The sequence below is a fragment of the Mustelus asterias genome, chromosome 8, assembly GCF_964213995.1.
Source record: "Mustelus asterias chromosome 8, sMusAst1.hap1.1, whole genome shotgun sequence".
Classification (NCBI taxonomy): domain Eukaryota; kingdom Metazoa; phylum Chordata; class Chondrichthyes; order Carcharhiniformes; family Triakidae; genus Mustelus; species Mustelus asterias.
Window position 1 is genome coordinate 12,146,447 of NC_135808.1, and position 23,616 is coordinate 12,170,062.

Here is a 23,616-nt window from a genome sequence, read left to right on the forward strand (position 1 = left end):
TCTGAGTGAGAACAACTGCCCTTCTGGACACTTTTTTGTATCTCTCCCCTCACCTTAAACCTTTGCCCTCTCGTTTTAGACTCCCCTAAAATTGAGAAAAGACGTTGACTATCTAACTGATCTATGCCCTCATTATTTTATAGACCTCTATAAGGTCACCCCTCAGCCTCCTGGGCTCCAGGGAAACAAGTCCCAGTCTATCCAGCCTCTCCTAATAACTCAAACCATCAAGTCAGAGCAAAGAGGATAATTGTACAAAAGAGATCGGGGCAGTGAGATGCTCCAGTCTGTCCCACCGTTCAGTTGGATCATCGCTGATCTGTATCGAAACCACATTTACTGACTTTGGTTTTATAGTGCCGGAGCCTTTGTGTGAAGAAGCTTTTCCTGAAATCCCCCCCTTGAACTCCCTCATCCTGATGGGCACTTTTCCCATGTTGGCAGGAAGGGCTTTACATGGAGCAGCCCCGCCATCTGCTGGCAGTGCTGTGAATGGCCACTTGCTCTGTCAGCTGCCTTTAAACTGGAGGCTGGATTTAGTGAGGTCATCAATATAAGATAGTCATTAACAAATCCAATCGGGAATTCGAGACCAACATCTTTACCCAGAGAGTGGTTAGAATGAGGAACTCCCTCCCATTCAAGGAGAACAGGAATGGGGAACAAAGAACAATACAGCACAGGAACAGGCCCTTCGGCCCTCCAAGCCCGCGCCACCCCCTGGTCCAAACGAGACCATTCTTTTGTATCCCTCCATTCCCACTCCGTTCATGTGACTATCTAGATAAGTCTTAAACATTCCCAGTGTGTCCGCTTCCACCACCTTGCCCGGCAGCGCATTCCAGGCGCATTCCAGGCGGCCACCACCCTCTGTGTAAAATACATTCTTCTGATATCCGTGTTAAACCTCCCCCCCGCCCCCCCCTCACCTTGAACCTATGACCCCTCGTGAACGTCACCACCGACCTGGGAAAAAGCTTCCCACCGTTCACTCTATCTATGCCTTTCATAATTTTATACGCCTCTATTAGGTCACCCCTCATCCTCCGTCTTTCCAGTGAGAACAACCCCAGTTTACCCAATCTCTCCTCATAACTAAGCCCTTCCATACCAGACAACATCCTGGTAAACCTCCTCTGCACTCTCTCTAAAGCCCTTCCCTCGTCAACCATTCTAGTCACTTCTTCAAAAAACTCCACCAGGTTAGTGAGGCATGACCTCCCTCTCACAAAGCCATGCTGACTATCGTGAATGAGTTTATTCCTTTCTAAATGCGCATACATCCTATCTCTGAGAATCCTCTCCAACAACTTCCCTACCACGGACGTCAAGCTCACCGGCCTATAATTTCCCGAGTTATCCTTCCTACCCTTCTTAAATAACGGGACCACATTAGCTATCCTCCAATCCTCTGGGACCTCACCTGTGTCCAGTGACAAGACAAAGATTTGCGTCAGAGGCCCAGCGATTTCATCTCTCGTCTCCCTGAGCAGCCTTGGATAGATTCCATCAGGCCCTGTCAGTCTTTATATTTCCTAAAAAACCTAACACTTCCTCCCTTGTAATGGAGATTTTCTCGAACGGGTCAACACTCCCCTCCGAGACACTCCCAGTCAACACATCCCTCTCCTTTGTGAGTACCGACGCAAAGTATTCATTTAGGATCTCCCCTACTTCTGGAACTAAGAATTTACTGATGATCATGAAACCATTGTCGGAAAAACTCATCTGGTTCACGAATGTCCTTCAGGGAAGGAAATCTGCCGTCCTTGCCTGGTCTGGCCTACATGTGACTCCAGAGCCACAGCAATGTGGTTGACTCTCTATGGCTCTCCAAGTGCAACTATGGACGGGCAATAAATGCTGGCCAGCCAGCGACGCCCATGTACCATGAATGAAAATAAGAAGCAGTTTGGTCTATTGGGCCTGCACAGCAATCCCACCCAGGCCCTATCCCAAAAACTCACATATCCCCCTGACTAAGGGGAAATTTAGCATAGCCAGTCCACCTAACCCACACAGCTTTGGAGTGTGGGAGGAAACCGGAGCACGTGGAGGAAATCCATACAGACACGGGGAGAACGTGCAAACTCCACCCGCGGCTGGAATTGAACCCGGGTCCCTGGTGAGGCAGCAGGGATAACCATTGTGCCACCATGCCACTGCTGCAGACCTGGCCCAGCAAAATCAAATCATTTGTGCCATTGTGGTTTCTCAAAGTGTGGGGTGGTCTGCCAACACCCAGCAGGGCAGCAACAGGACGGCTGGAGGCCAACAAGGTGAAAGAAGCCGGCTTGAGACCCGTGTCCAAAGCTGGTCTCCAACAGTTTGCTATCACAGAATTGTTACAGCACAGTAGGAGGCCATTCGGCCCATTGTGTCTGCGCCAGTCTCTCCAAATGTGCATCATGACTTAGTGCCATTCCCCTGCCTTTTCCCCGTACCTCTGCGCATTCAATAATCATCCAATGCCCTCTTGAATGTCTCGATTGAACCTGCCTCCACCACACTTCCAGGCAGAATATTCCCGACCCCAAACCACTCGCTGTGTGAAAAAGTTTCCTCTCACATCACGTTTACTTGTTTTACAAATAACTTTCAATCTGTGCCCTCGTGTTCTTGATCCTTTTATGGGAGGGAACAGTTTCTCCCGACCTGCTCTGTCCCAGCCCCCTCGTCATTTTGAATATTTCCCTCTCATCTCCTCTCCACCTTCTCTCCAAGGAGAAAAGTCCTGACCTCTCCAATCAATCCTCATAACTGACGTTTCTGACCCCTTGAACCATTCTGCAGACAGAGAGGAACAGGCCGAATATGGGGTCTTCCAGTTTGGGCCAGATATCAACTCAATAAAGAGCAAATCTAACCTTCACAGTCATTCTGATGAGACCTTGCTTGGTGGAGGGTTGAAAGTGTGTGGAATGAGACTGGTAGGTGGCTCACATGGTCATTTGCCCCACTGAAATGCAGAGCCCAAAATGGAATTGGGTCTGGTTGTATAATATCAGAGATAGCGTAGCATGGACAATGACAACTTCTGCCGACTCCCTGTGATGCTAGCTTCACAGTAAGAAGTCTCACAACACCAGGTTAAAGTCCAACAGGTTTATTTGGTAGTTACAGAATACTGACTAGAATGCGAATCCCTACAGCCAGCCAGGTCTTAAAGGTACAGACAATGTGGGTGGAGGAAGCATTAAGCACAGGTTAAAGAGATGTGTATTGTCTCCAGACAGGACAGCCCGCAAGTCCAGGAGGCAAGCTGTGGGGGTTACTGATAATGTGAAATAAACCCAACATCCCGGTTTAGGCCGTCCTCATGTGTGCGGAACCTGGCTATCAGTTTCTGCTCAGCGACTCTGCGCTGTCGTGTGTCGTGAAGGCCGCCTTGGTTAGCAGTCGCGGGCATTCAGCCTCGGATCTTCAGGTAAGCGTTCTCCAAGGCGGCCTTCACGACACACGACAGCGCAGAGTCGCTGAGCAGAAACTGATAGCCAAGTTCCGCACACATGAGGACGGCCCAAAACCGGGATGTTGGATTTATGTCACATTATCAGTAACCCCCACAGCTTGCCCCCTGGACTTGCAGAATCTCACTAGCTGTTCTGTCTGGAGACAATACACATCTCTTTAACCTGTGTTTAATGCTCCCTCCACCCACATTGTCTGTACCTTTAAGACCTGGCTGGTTGTAGGGATTCGCATTCTAATCAGTATTCTGTAACATGATTTTGTGTCTCTGTGCACTGTTTGAGAGCACATTTCCACTCCATCTGACGAAGGAGCAGCGCTCCGAAAGCTTATGGTATTTGCTACCAAATAAACCTGTTGGACTTCAACCTGGTGTTGTGAGACTTCTTACTGTGTTCACCCCAGTCCAACGCCGGCATCTCCACATCATGCTAGCTTCACCCAGGGCAGGGCATGAATCATAGAATCCCTACAGCGCAGAATGAGACCATTCAGCCCCCATTTACCCTGTTAATCCCCCTAACCTACACATGTTGGCCCACTAAGGGGCAATTTAGAATGGCCAATCCAATTTAGCATGGCCAATCCCCCTAATCTACACATGTTGGCCCACTAAGGGGCAATTTAGAATGGCCAAGATTGAAAGTTTCTGCTCTGAAGCAGAATGTGAAGCAGCGATCTTGTGACTCAGAGAGGTGAATTCCACTCAGGTCCAGGGCAGGAGGACTGAAAAGATAAAAATTGAATGGATACTGAGCAAGTGAAATGGGAGGGAAGAATAGAATGGATGGCAGAGGGCAGCAATGAGACAATTGGAGAAGTTTTCCGAGTTGGAAATGAAGGAGGGCGTATTTAAACTCGTCCCTGCCTATGAGGGCAGTGTGATTATACTTCCTTTGCGGAATCCGCGCCCTTTCCAAGCGGAAAGGCTTTTTCTATTCGTTATTCGCGCTGGATAATGTTCGCCACCAATTTGTGGAGTTTTCTCCAACTCGCCGTGTGTGTTGAACGAGCGGCGGCAGCAGGTAAGGCGGGGAGGGCGGAGAGGGGACTTTTTGTTGCTGTTGTGGGAATATCTCTGCCATGGCCGGGAAGTGAATACCCCGAAGAGACCCTGGAATCGGACAAGCAGTGAAGTGGGAATGTCTGTGGGATTGGGGTGGGGGAAGGGGCTGCAGGGTGTCTGAACAAGGGGAGCAGTGGCCAGCACCTCTGAGAAAATTCAGTAGAAATCATAGAAACCCTACAGTACAGAAAGAGGCCATTCGGCCCATTGAGTCTGCACCGACCACAATCCCACCCAGGCCCTACCCCCATATCCCTACATATTTTACCCACTAATCCACGCATCTCAGGACACTAAGGGGCAAATGTAGCACGGCCAATCAACCTAACCCGCACATCTTTGGACTGTGGGAGGAAACCGGAGCACCCGGAGGAAACCCACGCAGACACGAGGTGGATGTGTAAACTCCACACAGACAGTGACCCAAGCTGGGAATCGAACCCAGGTCCCTGGAGCTGTGAGGCAGCAGTGCTAACCACTGTGCTACCGTGCCACCCTCCTTATAGCAGTACTATTCCCACAGTACTGCTCCTTATCCCTCCATCTCACATCCACTCCCCCCCCCCCCCCCTACCCCCAGGGCATATAAAGACACAATACTTACAGCTAACCAAGTTTTAAGTCTTCAAGTATTTCGCATTCCAACCATTATTCATGCAAATTGAGTTTGTGTCTTTATATGCCCTGTTTGTGAACAGAATTCCCACTCACCTGAAGAAGGGGCTTGGGGCTCCAAAAGCTTGTGTGGCTTTTGCTACCAAATAAACCTGTTGGACTTTAACCTGGTGTTGTTAAACTTCTTACTGTGTTTACCCCAGTCCAACGCCAGCATCTCCACATCATGAACACCCACCAGGGCAGCAACATGACGGCTGGAGGCCAACAAAGTGAATTAAGCTGCCGAGAGAGTCTAACAAATGTCTTATATAAGTTCAGGATAACTTCCTTGCTTTTGTACTCTATGCCCCTATTAATAAAGCCCAGAATTCTTTCTTCACTGCTCTCCAATCAGTACTATTATAGTCATCATTACTGAGGCTGGTTTATTTTCAAATTTATTAATGGAATTTAAATTTCACTTGTGGGATTTGATCCCAGGTTCGTCAAGAGTATTGTCTAATTATATTCGCATCTCATTGTACCACGCACCCTGAAAGAATAAACAACAAATGAATACAACCAGGTGGTGATGTGTGGTGGTGATGTGTGGTGGTGATGTGTGGTGGTGATGTGTGGTGGTGATGTGTGGTGGTGATGTGTGGTGGTGATGTGTGATGGTGTGTGTGTGGTGTGTGTGGGTACTATGTATGCATGAGTGTGAGAATGTGTGTATATGTGAGTGTGTGCATGAGTATGTGAGAGTGTGTATCTGTGAGAGTGAGCATGCATGTGTGGGTGTACGTGGGTGTGTGTGCATGTGTGGGTGTGTGTGTGGACTGAAATATAAGCAGGATTTATGTCAGTTATATTATACAATATCGTTATATTATACAATATCAGTCTTAAAACATTTTGAGACTGTAGACAGAGAGGAACAGCTTTGGGCCAGATATCAACTCATGAAAGAGCAAATCTAACCTTCACACTCATTCTGATGCGATCTTGTTTGGTGGAGGGTTAAAAGCGTGTGGAATAAGACTGGTAGGTCGCTCACACGGTCATTTCCCCCACTTAAATGCAGCAACAAAAATTGGAATTGTTTGTAAACCACGGGTCTGGCTGTACAATATCAGAGATAGCGTAATGTGGACAATAACAAACTCTGCCGACTCCCTGTGACACTGGCTTCACCCAAGAGAGGACATGTAAGTAGTTTCTGATCAAAGTTTCAATAACGGCCCAAAATTAAAACTGCTCTGAAGCAGGGCCTGGAACAACGCCTTTCTGCTTCAGAGATGAGAGTACTGCCACCATCAAGTCATTGCTAACTCTCCTTATTACTTTGCACTGTGGCAGAGTGGTTAGCACTGCTGCCTCACAGCTCCAGGGACCTGGGTTCGATTCCTGACTCGGGTCACTGTCTGCGTGGAGTTTGCACATTCTCCCCGTGTCTGTGGGTTTCCTCCGGGTGCTCCGGTTTCCTCCTACAGTCCAAAGATGTGTGCGTTAGATTGATTGGCCACGCTAAATTGCCCCTTAGTGTCAGGGGGATTAGCTGGAGTAAATGCATGGAGTTACAGGGATAGGGCCTGGGAGGGATTGTGGTCGGTGCAGATTGGATGGGTCGAATGGCCTCCTTCTGCACTGTAGGATTCTATTCAGCTTGTGCTGTAACTCCGAATGCCACCACTTTCTCCAACACTAATTTTACCATGACTGTTAACTTGACAATGAGTGCCGTCTCTTCCATTGTGAGTATGACAACTTCTAGCTTAATTAGTTCAAAAAATATGCTTCTTTTGTAAAATGCATAAAAGTACACTTACGGTTCAAATTTATCATTGCACAAAGTGTGGCACGTTTCAGCTTAGCCAGTGGGACATGCATATCCTGTGAAACGATTGAGCAAGTAACTCTTTATAGACCCCTCCTTACTTTTGAACGCCTCTTATCAAATCTCCTCTCAACCTTCTCTTCCCAAAGGGAAACAACTCCAGGGGGTGGCACGGTGGCACAGTGGTTAGCACTGCAGCCTTACAGCGCCAGGGTCTCGGGTTCGATTCCTGGCTTGGGTCACTGTCTGTGCAGAGTTTGCACGTTCCCCCTGTGTCTGCGTGTGTTTCCTCCGGGTGATCCGGTTTCCTCCCAAAGATGTGCCGGTTAGGTGCATTGGCCATGCTAAGTTGCTCCTTCATGTCCTGGGATGCGTAGGTTAGAGGGATTAGCGGGGTAAATGTGTGGGGTAACGGGGATAGGGCCTGGGTGGGATTGTTGTTGGCGCAGTCTCGATGGGCCGAATGGCTTCCCTCTGCACTGTAGGAATTCTACGATTCTCCTCTCCAGCCACAAGTAACTCAAATTCCTTATTCCTGGAACCATTCTCATAAATCTTTTCTGCATCCTCTCTAACATCTTCGCATCCTTCCTAAAGGGCTGTGCCCATAAACGGGATGTGGAGATGCCGGTGTTGGACTGGGGTAAACACAGTAAGAAGTCTCACAACACCAGGTTAAAGTCCAACAGGTTTATTTGGTAGCACAAGCTTTCGGAGCTCTGCTCCTTCATCAGGTGAGTGGGAGTGATGAAGGAGCAGCGCTCTGAAAGCTTGTGGCTTGTGCTACCAAATAAACCTGTTGGACTCTAACCTGGTGTTGTGAGACTTCTCACTGTGCCCATAAACGGGCACAGTACGTTAGGAAGGCCAAAGCCAATTTTTACATAGTGGAATCTTACCACACAAGAGCAAAGTATTATGATTTGATTAAAAACCGCTGTGTTTCTCTTCAGGGCAGCAGACAGCTTTTCCCTCTAAATCATATGACATTTTGATTTTTGAGTCGATTTGGTTTATTATTGTCACATATATTAGCATGCAATGAAAAGTATTGTTTCTTGCGCTCTGTACAGAGAAAGCATACTGTTCATAGAGAAGGAAACGAGAGAGTGCAGAATGTAGTGTTACAGTCATAGCTAGGGTGTAGAGAACTTAATGCGAGATAGGTCCATTCAAAACTCTGACGGCAGCAGGGAAGAAGCTGTTCTTGAGTCGGTTGGAACGTGACCTCAGTCTTTTGCATCTTTTTCCCAACGGAAGAAGGTGGAAGAGAGAAGGTCCAGAGTGCGTGGGGTCCTACACCCTAGCTATGACTGTAACACTACATTCTGCACTCTCTCGTTTCCTTCTCTATGAACAGTATGCTTTCTCTGTACAGAGCGCAAGAAACAATACCTTTCATTGCATGCTAATACATGTAGCACAAGGGGTCCTTAATTATGCTGGCTGCTTTTCCGAGGCAGTGAGAAGTGTGGACAAAGTCAATGGATGGGAGACTGGTTTGCGTGATGGATTGGGCTACGTTCACGACCCTTTGTAGTTTCTTGCGGTGTTGGGCAGAGCAGGAGCCATACCAAGCTGTGATGCAACCAGAAAGAATGCTTTCTATGGTGCATCTGTAAAAGTTGGTGAGGGTCACAGCTGACATGCTAAATTTCCTCAGTCTTCTGAGAAAGCAGAGGCGTTGGTGGGCTTTCTTAACTATAGTGTTGACATGGGGGGACCAGGACAGTTGGTGATCTGGACACCTAAAAACCTGAAGCTCTCGGCCATTTCCATTTTGTCAAAAATGTTCTACTTTTGTCAAAAATTAAAACCAGGGAATGTTTTTTGAGGAACGTGACTGAAACACACCAGGAAAGCTGGCTGCACGGATAAGGACGCACCGATCTCTACAGCCCCCCGCAATCAATGCTGACATTACCCCTCTCCCACCCTGCAACTTGCGCTTAAAACTGGCACCACCCTCTCTCTTCCCCATCCCTCCAACAGTCATCGCTGGCATCTTCCTCTCTCCCCACACCTCTCTACACACACCTGCCCCCCTCCCCGCTTCCCTTCCTCCACCATGAGACTCCCACTCAGGTCCACCAAGCATTGCCCACTGGTGCAATTAGCACTGTCATGCTGGCACCATGCCAAGTTTAAAGTTAAAGTTTATTTATTAGTCACAAGTAAAGCTTATATTAACACTGCAATGAAGTTACTGTGAAAGTCCCCGAATGGTGCCTGTTCGGGTCAATGCACCAAACCAGCACGTCTTTCAGACTGTGGGAGGATCCCAGAGCACCCGGAGGAAACCCATGCAGACATGGGGAGAACGTGCAGACTCCACACAGACAGTGACCCAAGCCGGGAATCGAACCCGGGTCCCTGGTGCAGTGAGGCAGCAGTGCTAACCACTGTGCCACCGTGCAGTGCCAGGTGACGTGCCAGGGGCCAGTGCAGGAGAATGGGGTTGATAAACATATCAGCCATGATCGAATGGCAGAGCATACTCGATGGGCCGAATGGCCTCATTCTGCTCCAAATTCTTCAGGTAAGAATGACTGATATCCTTCCCTGAAGTATATTATTAAACCAAATGGGTTTCTGCAACAATAATTTCATGGTCATCATTAGAATTTACATTCCAGATTTATGCTGAATTCAGATTTACCATCTGCTGTGGTGGGATTCGAACCTGGGTCCCCAGAGCATTACCCTGGCGCTGGATTGCGAGTCCAGTGGCAATCTCACAATGCCACCCCTTCCCCACGGACCCAAAATGTTCACGCTGTTCCTCTCTCCACAGATGCTGCCAGACCTGCTGAGTGATTCCAGCATTTTCTGTTTTTGTTTCAGATTTGCAGCATCTGCGGCATTTTGCTTTTATTACAGCTCTCTCTGGGAACATTACATAGAAATATAGAAACTAGAACAGGAGTAGGCCATTCGGCCCTTCAAGCCTGCTCCGCCATTCATTTTAATCATGGCTGATCATCAAATTCAATATCCTGATTCCCCCCCCTTCTCCCCATATCACTTGATCCCTTTAGCCCCAAGAGCGATATCTAATTTCTTCTTGAAATCACACAACATTTCCAGCCTCAACTACTTCCTGTGGTAGTGAATTCCACACATTCATCACCCTCTGGGTGAAGAAATTTCTCCTCACCTCAGTCGTCAAAGGTTTACCCCTTATCCTCAAACTATGGATTACAATTGTAAAGGGCGTTGGTGAGGCCACACCTGGAGTATTGTGTGCAGTTTTGGTGTCCTTATTTGGGGAAGGATGTCCTTGCTATAGAGGGAGTACAGTGAAGGTTTACCAGGCTGATTCTTGGGATGGCAGGTCTGTCATATGCGGAGTGACTTAGTCGGTTAGGCTTGCATTCACCGGCATTTAGAAGCGTGAGGGGGGAATCTCATAGAAACTGATAAAATTCCAACAGGGTTAGACAGGGTAGGTTCAGAAAGAATGTTCCCGATGGTGGGGGGAGTCCAGAACTAGGGGTCATAGTTTGAAGATAAGGAGTAAATCTTTTAGAACTGAGGTGAGGAGAAATTTCTTCACCCAGAGGGTGGTGAATGTGTGGAATTCACTACCACAGGAAGTAGTTGAGGCCAAAACGTTGTGTGATTTCAAGAAGAAATTAGATATCGCTCTTGGGGCGAAAGGGATCAAGGGATATGGGAGGAAGGGGGGATCAGGATATTGAATTTGATGATCAGCCACGATCAAAATAAATGGCGGAGGCAGGCTTGAAGGGCCGAATGGCCTACTTCTGCTTCTAGTTCCAATGTTTCGCTGTAAAAACCTTACTGATTCAATTCCTACCATGGCATGTTAAATTCAGTTCCTAAATGTAGAATTGGAAGCAAGTGTACACCTCTTGCTGCATTTACATTGTTCCTTGTCCATCAGGCCAATCAGGAATGAAGGACCCAAGTCTTGTTGGAGCCATTGGGTCGTCCATTTTGTTGCCTGGATTCAGCGATGAAGATTATCAAAATGTCCATCACGTCGAGTGGACAATTTCAGGAAGGAAAATCCTCAACTACTACACGTTGACGGAAGTACCCACCTTCACTGACTCATACAAGAATCGATGCACCTTCAACAATGCCAATGGATCACTGCTGTTAAGGAATATCACATTGCATGACAGAGGACTCTACCAAGTGCAGATTAACTTAAATAGAAGCAGGGTCCAAATGATCCGACTCAACGTCATTGGTAAGTGCTTTGGGGTGGTAATTATTTTGTGATATCAATGTAAAATGCTTGGAGCCATTTATTTATTTATTATTATTGTCACAAGTCGGCTTACATTAACACTGCAATGAAGTGACTGTGAAAATCCCCTCGTCGCCACACTCCGGCGCCTGTTCGGATACACTGAGGGAGAATTTAGCCAATGCAGCTAAACTGGAGCGCCAAGGAGGAAACACACGCAGACATGGGGAGAACGTGCAGACTCCACACAGACCCGGATTGCACCCGGGTCCCTGGTGCTGTGAGGTAGCTGTGTGAACCACTGCGCCACCGTGCCGCCCTTAAAGAGCACCCGGAGGAAATCTACGCAGACACAGGGAGAACGTACAAACTCCATACAGACAGTGACCCAAGCCGGGAATTGAACCCGGGTCCCTGGCGCTGTGAGGCAGCTGTGCTAACCACTGTGCCACCATGCCGCCCTATTTTGTGATATCAATTTAAAACGCTTTTAAACAGGAGCTCGTCGACCTCTCATGGTATTTCTCGCATTCTGAGTGCCTCCGAGTTAGACCAGGATTTTCCAACCCTTCTCGCCGGGCGGGACCTTTTTTGATGGCAAACCCCTGCCGCGGGTTTCCTGGGTGGTGGATTCAATAGAGAATCCCATTGACCAGAAGATCCAGTCTGCAGCCAATGGTGAGCATTCTCCTCCGCCATGAATTTGAGGGGGGTGTGTGGAAATGTTGTGTCCCGTTCTCCCCCCCCCCCCCACCCCCGCCTCAGCCCCACACCCACCACCCACCCATCGATTTACTTTGCAGACAAATAAGTCCTTTTGAAATGGGATAGGAGAGGCACAGTTGCAGATCTGTGCACAGCAAGCTACCATGAACTGCAAAGTGAATGGCCCATATCATTAGTTTTTCCGCAAACCTTGCTTGAAGGCTGAATGTTGGCCAAGGCACCGGAGAGAATTCAAAAACAGAAAAATACTGGAAAATCTCAGCAGGTCTGATAGTGTCTGTGGAGAGAATAGAGCCAATATTTCGAGACTAGATGACCCTTGATCAGAGCTGAGAGGAAAGAGGGTCAGCAGAGCGTTGTACTATGAGGGTGGGGAGAGGGGTGGAATTGGCCAAAGGATGCACAGGGGGAAAGAGACAAACGGAAATTCTGTCCGAGAGAAGAGCAGTATTTCTTCAGGGAATGCATTCCTGGAAGAGAAGCGGCAGTGAGTTAAACACTAAGATAGATGCTGGAATCTGAAACAAGAACAGAAAAATGCTGGGAAATCTCAGCAGGTCTGACAGCATCTGTGGAGAGAGAATAGAGCGAACATTTTCAAACACTCTGCTTCGAATACAACACTTCGCAATACTGAAATATGTTGTTTTTGTTTCAGATTCCAATTCCACAGTATTTTGTGTTTACCAGAGAGAATTGCTCTGCTCTTCTTTGCAAAAATGCTGGGGGATCTTTTATATCCATCTGTGAGGGTAGACAAGGCTTCACTTTAACACTACACCCAGCTCAATTCCAATGGCGCAGCACTCTCTCAGCACTGCAGCCTAGGCTATGGGCTCACATGTCTGGAGTGGGACTTCAACCCGCAACCTCTCTCTGAGTGCTACATCCTGAGCCTCATTTGAAGAGAGGCCCACAGGATTATCATAACAGCTTCAACCAGGCTCGTGAGGTTGGCCTCTTGGAGTATGAGCTCCCTGATTGAGGTCATAATTGCCCAATCAGGGAGCCTCACCTGTACATACATATAGGAGTAACAAGTCTTCTGGCACTCCAGATTCTGACTGTGCATCTAAAGCACTCTTGGAGTGGAATACAGTTGGTAAATTTGGTGAAGGGACACTGGCCTCTGAGGTGTTATTTCAGTTACTGAAGGAATTTGGAAAAACATTAGAGCACCTTTCTCAGACACAATCTAAATATGTGGATGGTCCACATCGTTCAGAGAAAACGAATAAATAATCTGCACATCTTTGAACACTAAGGGGCAATTTAGCATGGCCAATCCACCTAACCCACACATCTTGTTTCATCGTAGTCATTTCAGAAGTTGACAGGTCAAAATGTTACTTAGCTTTTTGTAGTTATAATTGACCAACTTTCCCCACATCTGTTGCAGAGAAAGTGATAAGACACTATTGTTGTCAAACATGTGCTGGAATTTCTCCATTCCGTCCACCATGGGAATCATAGCAGGCTGGGAATTGGGGGTGGGGGAGGTGGACCATGCACAGATCCATTGACCTTGGGCAGGAATTTCCAGTTTTGGGACAATCGCAGCTGGAAAATCTCGCCCTGTAAGTCCTGTGCAAACTACGTATATCACATAGCTTCCATTAATAATGAGTCGTTTTACTCTATGGGCAGGAATTTACGGCCTTGCTTGCCCCGAAACCAAAAAATTCCACCCGAGGTCAATGGACCTTTCCATTGTCCGCCCCTTGCCCGCTCAGATTCCTGTTGTGGGCGGGTCGGTATAATTCCAGCCTATATCTCAGAATCGGTCTGTTTAACTGATGGAAGTGATGATAAGCATCCGTAAAGGACACATCTCTTTGTCAGTTAACTGCACTAGTGTAATGTGAAGCACTGGGGCAGCATTCTCCGATCTTGTTGTCAGCGGGAATTTGAGAAAATGAGGCCTGAGCCTCATTTGATCTGAAGACTGAGATAAGTCAGCAGAGAGGCCCACACGATTATTGTAACGGCTTCAACGAGGATCACGAGGTTGACCTCTTGGAGTACGAGCTCCCTGATTGAGGTTGTAATTGCCCAATCGGGGATCCTCACCTGTATATAAATATGGGGGAGTAGGAGGCATTCAGCCAAACCTCCGACCTCGTCCATGGCTGGGATTGTCCAGTGCGGCTGCAGTGAATGGGGTTTTGGCTGAGCACCAAGATCTCCATTCTCGGTGGGGGGTGAAAGGCGGGCGAACGAGATCGGAGAATCCCAGCCGCAGGCGAGATCAGAGATTTACAGTGGTGATGTGTTCATGCTCAAACCTGTTCCTTCGTTCACTCCCACAGCGCCACTGGGAGAGCCTTTGATCTTCAGCAATTCGACCTTTGTGGACACAGCCATCGGGTTTGTCTGTCGGGTATTTGTGGGCAAAGCCAGCTCCATGCTGTGGTGGAAAGACGACCGCATGATCAGGACTGATGAACGCCACCAGTTAACAGCAGACAACAGCACCATGGTCATTTATAAAGCCATCAAATCAGACTGTGGGATCTACACTTGCACTGTGGAGAATGATGTTAGCCAGAAGAACACTTCCCACCCACTAGCTATTTACGGTGAGTCAAACCTTCCAGTGGTTCATTTATTAGTGAAAAGCAATACTCCACGGACAACTCCTGTACTCAGTCCAGTTTTTTATTCATTTCTGGGACATGCACGTCGCTGGCTTTCCAGCATTTATTGCCCATCCCTAGTTGCCCTTTTAGGGCAATTAAGAGTCAACCACTTTGCTGTGGCTCTGGACTCACATGTAGGCCAGACTGGGTAAGGATGGCAGATTTCCTTCCCTAAAGGACATTAGTGAACCAGATGGGTTTTTCCGACAATTGATGGTCATCATTAGATTCTTAATTCCAGATACTTTTTATTGAATTCAAATTCCACCAGCTGCCATGGCGGGATTTGAACCCGAGTCCTCATCATTAGCTGAGTTTCTGGATTAATAGTCTGGCGATAATACCCTTGTGGGCCGAAGGGCCTGTTTGAGCTGTAGCTTTTCTATGTTCTATAATACCACTAGGCCATTGCCTCCCCTAAATTAGGAGGATTCATTTGAGAAATCAGCCGTGAGATCGCCAGTGATTTCTGGATTGCCCCGGATCTCGAGTCCCCGTTGGCCATCTCGCGGAAGGAGAGCGCAGGCTTCAGGCCCTGACCCGCGTCTTTAAATGGGGGGGGGAAAAAATTCCCTGTTGCCCTTTTTGAGGTCTGATATGAAATGAGTTTAACAGTGTTTTCTGTTCCAGGACTTCCACCTCCGTTAAATCACGCAAGGGTATTGTCCATTATCGCACTGGTTTCTGCTGCTGCTGTTGTCATTGGTATTATACTTCTATGTTTGCACCACGACACTGAAAGAATAGGTAAGAGAAGCGTGATGGGTGGGATTTTCCACCCCCCCCCCTCGTCCCCCACACCCAGGGTGCCAGGCTGGCACTGCCCGAGGGGCACTGCTCAGCCCTGCCCCTTCCGCCCGGCCTCCATTCCCACCGGCATGGCCATCACGTCCGGTCCCTGTTGGTGGGGATCAAACGTGGTCTTCGCCAGTGAGGAGGACCTCGACAGGCGAGTAAGGACAAGTGAGCCCGGACGATAGCATCCGGGAACTCAGTAATGATGTTTAAATCAGATCATAGAATCACTCCAGTGCAAAGAAGGCCATTCGCCCATCCAGTCTACACCCTCCTCAATCCCACCCAGGCCCTATCCCCGTAACCCTCCGTGTTTACCCTTCTAATCCCCTAACACCAAGGAGCAATTTAGCATGGCCAATCCAGCCAACCTGCACATCTTTGGACTGTGAGGGAACCGGAGCACCCGGAGGAAACCCATGGAGACACGGGGAGAACGTGCAGACTCCCCACAGACAGTGACCTGAGGCCGGGTATCGAAGCCGGGTCCCTGGCGCTGTGAGGCAGCAGTGTTAACCACTGTGCCACCGTGCCGCCCACCAATCATAACTCATAAATAGATCATAAATATTGAAATCATTTTCAAGCCCTTTATGGACGCAGAGCTGATTTTGCCAGTTACATTTGAAGAGGCCAGAAACTGGGCGCAAACCCGTATTTTTCACCTCTCTCCCGATCTTACTGGCTCATCATGCCAATCAGCTGGGCCTCTGACGCAAATCTTTGTCTCGTCACTGGACACAGGTGAGGTCCCAGAGGATTGGAGGATAGCTAATGTGGTCCCGTTATTTAAGAAGGGTAGGAAGGATAACCCGGGAAATTATAGGCCGGTGAGCTTGACGTCTGTGGTCGGGAAGTTGTTGGAGAAGATTCTTAGAGATAGGATGTATGCGCATTTAGAAAGGAATAAACTCATTCACGATAGTCAGCATGGTTTTGTGAGAGGGAGGTCATGCCTCACTAACCTGGTGGAGTTTTTTGAAGTGACTAGAATGGTTGACGAGGGAAGGGCTTTAGAGAGAGTGCAGAGGAGGTTTACCAGGATGTTGCCTGGTATGGAAGGGCTTAGTTATGAGGAGAGATTGGGTAAACTGGGGTTGTTCTCACTGGAAAGACGGAGGATGAGCGGCGACCTAATAGAGGTGTATATAATTATGAAAGGCATAGATAGAGTGAACGGTGGGAAGCTTTTTCCCAGGTCGGTGGTGACATTCATGAGGGGTCATAGGTTCAAGGTGAGGGGGGGGGGAGGTTTAACACGGATATCAGAAGGACGTATTTTACACAGAGGGTGGTGAGGGACTGGAATGCGCTGCCGGGCAAGGTGGTGGAGGCGGACACACTGGGAACGTTTAAGACTTATCTAGATAGCCACATGAACGGAGTGGGAATGGAGGGATACAAAAGAATGGTCTACTTTGGACCAGGGAGTGGCGTGGTCTTGGAGGGCCGAAGGGCCTGTTCCTGTGCTGTATTGTTCTTTGTTCTGGGACGTGCTGGTTAGATCGCCCCCACCCCCCCCTGAGAGACATTTAAATGTGACACTGTGTTGTCTTGAATTCTGCTTCTGATGTCTCGGGGCGATGCGGTGGCACAGTGGTTAGCACTGCTGCCTCACAGCCCCAGGGACCCGGGTTCAATTCCCAACTTGGGTCACTGTCTGTGTAGCGTTTGCACATTCTCCCCGTGTCTGCATGGGTTTCCTCCGGGTGCTCCGGTTTCCTCCCACACTCCAGAGATGTGCAGGTTAGGTGGATTGGCCATGCTATATTGCCCTGTCGTGTCCAAGGTTGAACACAGTAAGAGTTTTAACAACACCAGGTTAAAGTCCAACAGGTTTATTTGGTAGCAAATACCATTAGCTTTCGGAGCGCTGCTCCTTCGTCAGATGGAGTGGCAATCTGCTCTCAAACAGGGCATACAGAGACACAAAATCAAGTTGCAGAATACTGATTAGAATGCGAATCCCTACAGCCAACCTGATCTCCAAGGTTGTGCAGGTTAGGTGGATTGGCCAAGTTAAATTGCCCCTTGGTGTCAGGGAGGCTAGCTCGGGTAAATGGACGGGGTTATGGGGATGGGGCCTGGGTGGGATTGTGGTCGGTGCAGGCCCGATGGGCCGAATGTCCTCTTTCTGCACTGTAGGGTTCTATGACTCTGTGTTGAGTGATTTATTCCAAACTGAGTGCTCTGTGCTTGGAAGGGCAGTGGAAGCAGATTCAATGGGAACTTTGGAAAGAGGATAAATAATTAGTGGGGAAAAAAGTGGTCAGGTTATGGGGAAAGAACAGGAAGGCAAGACTAATTAGTTCGCTCTTCCAAAGAGATGGGCACAGTAAGAAGTCTCTCAATGCCAGGTTAAAGTCCAACAGGTTTATTTGGAATCATGAGCTTTCGGAGCGCTGCTCCTTCATCAGGTGAGTGGAGAGATATATATATATATATATATATATATATATAGATATTTTGTCTATATACGCTGTGTTTGTGAAACCGACCTCTCCATTCACCTGATGAAGGAGCAGCACTCCGAAAGCTCGTGATTCCAAATAAACCTGTTGGACTTTAAGCTGGTGTTGTGAGACTTCTGACTGTGCCCCCCCCCCCCCCCCCCCCCCAGTCCAATGCTGGCATCTCCACACCAAAGAGATGGCACAGGCATGATGGGCCAAATGGCCTTCCTCTGTGCTGTAACAGTCTACATTTCTGTGAGTAATTCTGATGTCCATTTGTTGGTTTTTCTAGATATTGGTTTTCAACGAAACGCATTATTATTCCTGCAGTTTGCTGCAATGCTTTCATTCATCATCCTCTTTGCGGCCCTTATGTGTTGGCTGCAGGTTGAAGGTAAGAAGGAGCGCTCATGTCTGTTCTCTCTGTATTGTTTATCACCCGGTTGGTGTGATAGTTTAGTGCATTATGGTGTTTAACTGCTGCTTAAATTTATACAATTCCTTTAAAATAATAAATCATCCCGATATGTTTCACGGGAGCATTATAGAATAAAGTATGGCAGTGTAGTGGGAAGTTTTCTTTTAAAAAGATGGCTGATGCCTCAAAACTTAAACTCTATTTAAAAACTCGCAAAAGGCAAAGTCTCTGTTTAAAAGACGTAACCAAAATTTATTTTAATACACAAAAATCATAGAAGACAAACAAGACATTAATGTATGGTTGTTCAGAGGCCTCCAGAGGGTCAGACAGCTTAGGTACAGGGCTGTAAACCCCTCCGAAGATCTGAGGCACTCAGCCAAAATACAGAACAATTATACCTTTCATTTACTAAGATACACCTCTTTATTAGCTGAGATTCAATTTCATTTGGTGTTCGCATGTCAGTCCAGCTTTTGACAAAATATCTCAGTCAATTGCAATATGCCACTTGACATAATATTTAATTTGTCCATTTAATCCCAGACATCTTCCCACTTTGGCTAAAACCACTTCCTGGTTGCTATGTAGTTCAGGACGCTTTCCATAACTGAATCTTTCCCACATGCACATCGCCAAGACAGAGAGATCTGCGTCTCCCTGGGCCCGAGAAAGACACTGTCTTATCTCTGGACAATATATGCCACTATAATGTTACAACCTTTTGTCCTGAGACTTGAAGTTTCTGAAGCTTATTTCTACTGACTAATGGATTCCCAGCTCTGAACTTTTGATCTTACCATTACATTTTGCTGCATCCTCACTTCTGACTGAGACGAACAACACATTTTATACATTCAATACTTTAATATATACTTTAAAATCATATTCATTTGTTTTAATGCTGTTATTGCATTCACATATGAGCAAACTGTCAACAGAAGTTACTGAGGGACATAGATAGGATGCAAGGCTGGGCAGAGAAGTGGCAGATGGACTTCAACCCAGATAAATGTGTCGTGGTCCATTTTGGTAGGTCAAATGGGATGAAGGAGTACAGTATAAAGGGAAAGACTCTTAGTACTGTAGAGGATCAGAAGGACCTTGGGGTCCAGGTCCATAGGACTCTAAAATCGGCCCCGCAGGTGGAGGAGGTGGTTAAGAAGGTGTATGGTGTGCTGGCCTTTATCAATCAAGGGATTGAGTTTAGGAGTCTGGGGATAATGATGCAGCTATATAAGACCCTCGTCAGACCCCACTTGGAGTACTGTGCTCAGTTCTGGTCACCTCACTATACGAAGGATGTGGAAAAGATTGAAAGGGTGCAGAGGAGATTTACAAGGATGTTGCCTGGATTGAGTGGCATGCCTTATGAGGATAGGCTGAGGGAGCTCAGTCTTTTCTCCTTGGAGAGACGAAGGATGAGAGGAGACCTAATAGAGGTGTATAAGATGTTGAGAGGCATAGATTGGGTGGACTCTCGGAGGCTTTTTCCCAGGGTGGAAATGGCTGCTACGAGAGGACACAGGTTTAAGGTGCTGGGGGGTAGGTACAGGGGAGATGTTAGGGGTAAGTTTTTCACAGAGGGTGGTGGGCGAGTGGAATCGGCTGCTGTCAGTGGTGGTGGTTGCGAACTCAATAGGGTTTTTTAAGAGACTCCTGGATGAGTACATGGAGCTTAATAGGATGGAGGGTTATAGGTAGGCCTAGAAGGTAGGGATGTGATCGGCACAACTTGTGGGGCCGAAGGGCCTGTTTGTGCTGTAGTTTTTCTATGTTTCTATTAACTGGTTATAAATGAATCATTTAACCCCTTCTAGCCACCCTGTCACTAAAAAGACTACATCTATCTGTGAATCTAACTAGCTGATTTAAAATTCCCTTCCAAAGACACTGAGACATTAAAGAAACTATTAGATCAGGCGACCAGAAGCTTGATCAAAAAGGCAGGAGTTAAAGAGTTTCTTTAAGAAAAAAACACAGTTTGAGAGGCAGAGGGGTGTAAGGATTGAATTCCAGAGTTTGGGGCCTTGGCAAATGAAGGCATAGCCACCAGTTAATGAATGGTTAAAATAACAGATGCACAGAAGGCCAACATTAGAGATGTCTCAGAAAATTTGGCACTGAGGAGATTGCAGATATGGAAGCGGCAAAGCCAAAGATTTGAAATCGACGCCGGAATTCTACTGCCTCATCCGTCGCAGGAATTGGAGCGGGCGAGGGGCGGACAATGGGAAGGTCTGGTGACCTCGGCGGGATTTTCTGGTGTCGGGTTGCGCGAGCCCATAAAATCCCACCCCAAGAAACAAACTTTTAAAACTAAGGCTTTGTTTGACCAGTGTTGATTAGTGAGCACAGGGGTGACAGGGGAAAGGGATGTGGTGTGAGTTAAAACAAGGCAGCAGAGGTTTGTATGAGCTGAATTTTAAAGTGAGATTTGGGCAGCACGGTGGCACAGTGGTTCGGATCACTGTCTGTGTGGAGTTTGCACATTCGCCCCGTGTCTGCGTGGGTTTCCTCTGGGTTTAGACAACATCAACTGCACTGCCCTCATCTACCTTCTTGGTTACCCCTTCAAAAAAATCAATCAAATTGGTGAGACATGATTTTCTGCCCACAAAGCCATGCTGACTGTCCCCAATCAGTCCTTTCGTCTCTAAATGCCTGTAGATCCTGTCTCTCAAAATACCTTCCAACAGCTTACCCACCACAGATGTGAGGCTCACCGGCCTGTAGTTCCCAGGCTTTTCCCTGCAGCCCTTTTTAAACAAAGGCACAACATTTGCCACTCTCCAATCTTCACCCGTGACTATCGATGATTCAAATATCTCGGCTAGGGGACCCACAATTTCCTCCCGAGCCTCCCACAATGTCCTAGGATACACTTCATCAGGTCCCGGGGATTTATCTGCCTTGATGCGCTTTAAGACTTTCAGCACCTTTCTCTGGAATATGTACACTCCTCAAGACATCACTTTTTATTTCCCCAAGTTCCCTCACATCCATGCTTTTTTCAATAGTAAATACTGATGAGAAATATTCATTTAGGATCTCGCCCATCTCTTGTGGATCCACGCATAGATGACCTTGTTGATCCTTAAGAGGCCCTACTCTCTGCCTTGTTACTCTTTTGACCGTTACATATTTGTAGAAGCTCTTTGGATTCTCCTTTGCCTTATCTGTTAAAACAATCTCGTGTCCCCTTTTTGCCCTCCTGATTTCTCTCTTAACTCGACTCCTACATCCCCTATACTCTTCAAGGGATTCACTTGATCCCAGCTGCCAATGCATGTCATGTGCCTCTTTCTTCTTCTTGACCAGGGCCTCAATATCCCGAGTCATCCAGGGTTCCCGACTTCTGCCAGCCTTGCCCTTCACTCTAAGGGGAATGTGTTTACCCTGAACCCTGGTTAACACACTTTTGAAAGCCTGCCACTTACCAGAGATCCCTTTGCCTTCCCCCAGACTCCCCCAATTAACTTTTGAAAGTTCCTGCCTGATACCATCAAAATTGGCCTTGCCCCAATTTTGAATTTTAACTTTTGGGCCATAGCTATCGTAAAACTAATAGAATTATCTGTAGATGTCTTTTGTACTCTAGTTAGTAGTTATAATTGCAGGAAGGTAAGTAGAAGAATTTATGGGCTGTCAATTCCCAAGGATCTTCAAACCTTGCTTTTGTCCTTTAGTTCCTTCATGATCCTGGGTCAGCTAAAGTTTCTGAAGCCGATACTGACTTTTGAATGACCTGTCTGCTGAAAAGGGTTTTTCCGCTTTGAATTAAAACACTTGATGTATTAATCTCTGCTGTTTATACTTCCTTATTCTAAATCAAATTCTGGGACAGTGTGATATCCATCACAACAGAAGGAGGCCATTCAGCCCATCAAGTTCCCACTGACTCTCCAACAGAGCATCCTGCCCAGGCCCTTTACCCACATATTTGTCCCGTTATCCCCCCTAACCTGCACATCCCAGGACACAAGTGGCAGATTAGCATGGCCAGTCAACCTAATCTGCACATCTTTGGACTGTGGGAGGAAACTAGAGGAAACCCACACAGAACGCGCAAACTCCATACACACAGTCACCCAAGGCTGGAATTGAACCCGGATCCCTGTGAGGCAGCAGTGCTAACCACTATGCCACCATGCCGCCCTGTGGTAATTAACCCAGTTGGTAATTAACCAACCAGGTGGAGCTCGTATACTGAGCCCTGTATAAAGCAAGACCCGGAGTGGGCCCTTTATCTTTTAGTCCCGGTTGAGACCAATTGTGTTCACCACAGGCTTGTGGTTTTAGTTTATTTTAGTCTGTGCAATGAAAGTACTGTTCCTTCACAGCCGACTCTTGGAGTTATTATAATTCCCATTAATTAGTTGGAAGAAATGTCTGCTCATCCAGTACTGGGTGTCAGATAAGCAGCTGATAGTTTGGAAGAGTCAAGAGAGGAGGTTGGGAGGGAGAACTAGGTATTGCCAGTGTGCATATGATAACTAAAAACTTTAAAAAATGTCGCCAAGGGACAGCATATAGTGGGGAGTGGGGGGGGAATCAAGGAGAACCCTGGAGGACAACAGAGGTGGCTGCGTAGAAGTAGGAAGTGAACCTTTGCAAGTGAAGACAACCAAAAAATTAAAGAAAGGCTTAGATTTGCATTACCTTTCCCCAACTCCAGAACATCCCAAAATACTTCCCAGCCAGTTAAATACTTTTGAAATGTCTTCATTGTAGGAAATACGCATGTGGGCGACATGGTGGCACAGTGATTAGCACTGCTGCCTCAGAGCGCCAGGGACCTGGGTTCGATTCCTGGCTTGGGTCACTGTCTCTGTGGAGTTTGCACGTTCTCCCCGTGTCTGCATGGGTTTCCTCCGGGTGCTCCGGTTTCCTCCCACAGTCCAAAGATGTGGAATTTGGTGGGTTGGCCACGCTACATTGCCTGTTTAGTGTCAGGGGGATTAGCAAGGTAAATATGTGGGGTTATGGGAATAGAGCCTCAGTGTGATTGTTGTCGGTGCAGACTCAATGGGCCGAATGGCCTCCTTCTGCACTGTGGGAATTCTATAATTCTATGATCAATTTAAATTTGTTTTTGAGAGAGTAAGAGCAGAGGTTAGAAAGTAGAAGCAGGAATAGGCCATTCGGCCCTTCAAGCCTGCTCCGCCATTCATTTAGATCAGGTTGCTCATCAAATTCAATTTCCTGATTCCCCTCATATCCCTTGGTCCCTTTAGCCCCAAGAGTTATATCTAATTTCTTCTTCAAATCACACAACGTTTTGGCCTCAACTACTTTCCATGGTAGTGAATTCCACACATTCACCACCCTCTGAAGAAATTTCTCCTCCCCTCAGTCTTAAAAGGTTTACCCCTTATCGTCAAACTATGACCCC

At 47.3% G+C, this 23,616-nt stretch overlaps 1 protein-coding gene across 2 annotated transcripts in view; it reads left to right on the forward strand.

Moving 5' to 3' along the window:
- The first annotated feature begins 4,337 nt into the window (after nucleotides 1-4,337).
- LOC144496856 (uncharacterized) overlaps nucleotides 4,338-23,616 on the forward strand; it is a 41,018-nt gene continuing 21,739 nt past the window's right edge. The window contains exons 1-5 of one of the 2 annotated variants that reach the window (XM_078217423.1): nucleotides 4,338-4,496; nucleotides 10,879-11,190; nucleotides 14,226-14,495; nucleotides 15,186-15,302; nucleotides 18,096-18,197. In XM_078217423.1, coding sequence (XP_078073549.1) covers nucleotides 4,430-4,496; nucleotides 10,879-11,190; nucleotides 14,226-14,495; nucleotides 15,186-15,302; nucleotides 18,096-18,197 — 868 coding nt within the window. In that variant the 5' untranslated portion in view covers nucleotides 4,338-4,429. Of the gene's footprint in view, nucleotides 4,497-7,120; nucleotides 9,511-10,878; nucleotides 11,191-14,225; nucleotides 14,496-15,185; nucleotides 15,303-18,095; nucleotides 18,198-23,616 lie in introns of those variants that run through there. The other variant, XM_078217424.1, reaches the window with a different exon arrangement.